The sequence below is a fragment of the Hoplias malabaricus genome, chromosome 4, assembly GCF_029633855.1.
Source record: "Hoplias malabaricus isolate fHopMal1 chromosome 4, fHopMal1.hap1, whole genome shotgun sequence".
In the NCBI taxonomy this organism is placed as follows: domain Eukaryota; kingdom Metazoa; phylum Chordata; class Actinopteri; order Characiformes; family Erythrinidae; genus Hoplias; species Hoplias malabaricus.
Window position 1 is genome coordinate 9,071,097 of NC_089803.1, and position 3,650 is coordinate 9,074,746.

General features: G+C 47.8%; 1 protein-coding gene across 1 annotated transcript; it reads left to right on the forward strand.

Annotated features, from left to right (window-relative positions):
• Positions 1-697: 697 nt before the first annotated feature.
• Positions 698-2,598, forward strand: LOC136694892 (uncharacterized). The gene is made up of 2 exons (XM_066668719.1): positions 698-710; positions 1,160-2,598. The coding sequence occupies exons 1-2, from the start codon at positions 698-700 to the stop codon at positions 2,596-2,598; spliced, it is 1,452 nt and encodes a 483-aa protein (XP_066524816.1).
• Positions 2,599-3,650: the final 1,052 nt, after the last annotated feature.

Consider the following 3,650-nt stretch of genomic DNA (forward strand, 5'->3'; position numbering starts at 1 on the left):
GACAGCGTGGGTTGACCTTATGTGAGTCAAAACGAAACTGAAAGTAAACACTGTCTTTCTTGTCTCTGCAGCGTCTTCATTTCTGATTATAGCGAATATCATTAGAATCTTTCATGACAAGAACATAACACATAGATTTTAATGGAGCGCCTTGATTTTTATGTGTTTTTTCACACTGGATTACTCCCAGAAGCTTCACAGCACCGCGATGAGAGCGCTATTTTTAGAAACTGTAGGATCTGCGCTTTCTAACGGTATACAGAGCTCACAGAAGCATTCAGACATTCAAGACTTACAAAACTGATTATATAAGGTGTGTTTTGAAGGAGTGCCTTGATTTTTAGGTGGTTTTTCACACTGGATTACTCCCAGAGGCTTCACAGCACCTCGATGAGAGTGCTATTTTTAGAAACGGTAGGATCTGCGCTTTCTAACGGTATACAGAGCTCACAGAAGCATTCAGACATTCAAGACTTACAAAGCTGATTATATAAGGTGTGTTTTGAAGGAGCGCCTTGATTTTTAGGTGGTTTTTCACACTGGATTACTCCCAGAGGCTTCACAGCACCGCGATGAGAGCACTATTTTTAGAAACGGTAGGATCTGCGCTTTCTAACGGTATACGGAGCTCACAGAAGCATTCAGACATTCAAGACTTACAAAGCTGATTATATAAGGTGTGTTTCTACCCCGCAAAATGCGGGATTCGGGTTCAAATGGTTAAAGATAATGTCATCATTTTACACTTTACCTTTTCACTGGGGCTTGTTTCTCATTCAGGACACAAGGTGGGGCCATAGGACAAGTTACAGCTTTAATATACACTCAGCCAAAGACACTGAGGTTGTGTCTGAAACGAGTGGAATGCCGTCCACTGCCTGCTGATGTTTGTTTGTCCTTTGCTGCCTTAAAACTCCAATAATCCTGTGTAGGGTCAACAGCAGCGTTAGTGAGTCCTTGGGACGGGGACGGCTGTGTCTGACAGGACGAGGAGCATTATCATAAAGAGCTCACCACACTGAGAGCAGGTGAGAGAATTACAGAAGAACAGGGAGAAGGACAGAGACAACTACAAAAGGAGATGTCTCCACTGAGAGAGGAGCTGAGACACAGAGACAGTACAGAGTCTGAGAGATCAGAGAACTTCCTCCAGCTTTAGTCCTCACCTTCAACCCCCAGCAGCACTCAGCAGAGTCCTCCAACTCCAATCACCAGCTCTCAGCAGTGTCCTCCAACTCCAACCACCGGCTCTCAGCATTGTCCCCCAACTCCAACCACCAGCTCTCAGTGGAGTCCTCCATCTCCAACCACTGGCTCTCAGCATTGTCCTCCAACTCCAACCACCAGCTCTCAGTGGAGTCCTCCATCTCCAACCACTGGCTCTCAGCAGTGTCCTCCATCTCCAACCACCGGCTCTCAGCAGTGTCGTCCAACTCCAACCACCAGCTCTCAGCAGTGTCCTCCAACTCCAACCACCAGCTCTTAGCAGTGTCCTCCAACTCCAACCAGCGGCTCTCAGCAGTGTCCTCCACCTCCAACCACCTGCTCTTAGCAGTGTCGTCCAACTCCAACCACCAGCTCTCAGCAGTGTCCTTCAACTCCAATCACCAGCTCTCAGCAGTGTCCTCCAACTCCAACCAGCGGCTCTCAGCAGTGTCGTCCAACTCCAACCACCAGCTCTCAGCAGTGTCCTTCAACTCCAACCACTGGCTCACAGCAGAGTCCTCCAACTCCAACCACCAGCTCTTAGCAGTGTCCTCCAACTCCAACCACCAGCTCTTAGCAGTTTCCTCCAACTCCGATCACCAGCTCTCAGCAGTGTCCTCCAACTCCAATCACCAGCTCTCAGCAGTGTCCTCTAACTCCAACCACCAGCTCTCAGCTGTGCCCTCCAACTCCAATCACCAGCTCTCAGCAGTGTCCTCTAACTCCAACCACCAGCTCTCAGCTGTGCCCTCCAACTCCAACCACCGGCTCTCAGCAGTGCCCTCCAACTCCAATCACCAGCTCTCAGCAGTGTCCTCCAACTCCAACCAGCGGCTCTCAGCAGTGTCGTCCAACTCCAACCACCAGCTCTCAGCAGTGTCCTTCAACTCCAATCACCAGCTCTCAGCAGTGTCCTCCAACTCCAACCAGCGGCTCTCAGCAGTGTCGTCCAACTCCAACCACCAGCTCTCAGCAGTGTCCTTCAACTCCAACCACCGGCTCACAGCAGAGTCCTCCAACTCCAACCACCAGCTCTTAGCAGTGTCCTCCAACTCCAACCACCAGCTCTTAGCAGTTTCCTCCAACTCCGATCACCAGCTCTCAGCAGTGTCCTCCAACTCCAATCACCAGCTCTCAGCAGTGTCCTCTAACTCCAACCACCAGCTCTCAGCTGTGCCCTCCAACTCCAATCACCAGCTCTCAGCAGTGTCCTCCAACTCCAACCACCAGCTCTCAGCAGTGTCCTCCAACTCCAACCAGCGGCTCTCAGCAGTGTCCTCCAACTCCAACCACCAGCTCTCAGCAGTGTCCTCCAACTCCAGAGAGGACTCCATAAAAACACCATGGGTATACTCAGAACATCATTCCCTCACCCCTCAACATCAGCTCTAGACCAGGCCTGGAACATTGAGCTGCCCTCAGGGTGTCAGAGGAGCAGCAAATCCTGATTTGTCTGAACTCAGGGACATAGACCAGACACTCAGTCACCACTGATGGGACTCCCTCCTTAGTAGTAAGTTAGAGCACTGTACAGGTAACAGATGTATATTAACTGATATATCGTCAGTTAATGTGAAGAAATGCATAATTCATTATTAATGACATTAGAGACACTGATGTATTAGTTAACACTCAATAAGAAACTCTTTAGTAAACACCCAAGAAGACCCAGGAAAACATGTACATGTACAGATGAATCTGTATTGCATAATTAGCAGCTTTACAAACACAAAACCTGACTGTACAACAGATCATCTGATAAGAAATCTCCTGGGTCATTATTGTACAAAGTTGTCAGTGTAATATCAAACAGACTCTGGTTTAATTTCACCTGAAAGTTAAAGCGTTGAATTCGCCCAGATGGATTTATTTCAAATTGCTTGTTCAAATCTGTGTGACTGACAATTTCTCAGCTGTTATAGGATGGTCATGACAAGCTGTGATGGCTGAGGTGTTTTTAAAAATAAAGTGGCTTGACATTTGTGATTGCAGGAGTGCAGAGTACATTTTTGCATAGGCTTAGGGGTATGAGACGCCAAACTTCACTGCTGAGTTTTCTGGAGGTGTTATGGGCTTAATTCAGTGAAACACTGATGAGGGGAGGTGCCTACCTGATGACCCCTGTGAAGAGCTAGTGATACAGTGGGTGGTTTGTGTACTCATGGGCTGGGCTCAATGAGTAACCGTAGATGTTATGGGTAGCTGGATGCTGATCGGATCATACATGGCCACAGAAACCTTAGGGAGTAGCTGTAGTATTGGAAAAATAGAAATTGTGTGGCTGCAGGTAGGAAGAGAGTGTGGTGAATCCTATGTGAATGGATTTAATGGATATTTTATCTTGTGTATGATTATAATAATAATTTTAGTTATTCCAATGAATATGGGATAATTCTGATGTCTGATTCTGCTCCGGGGTGGCACGGTGGCGCAGCAGGTGGCGC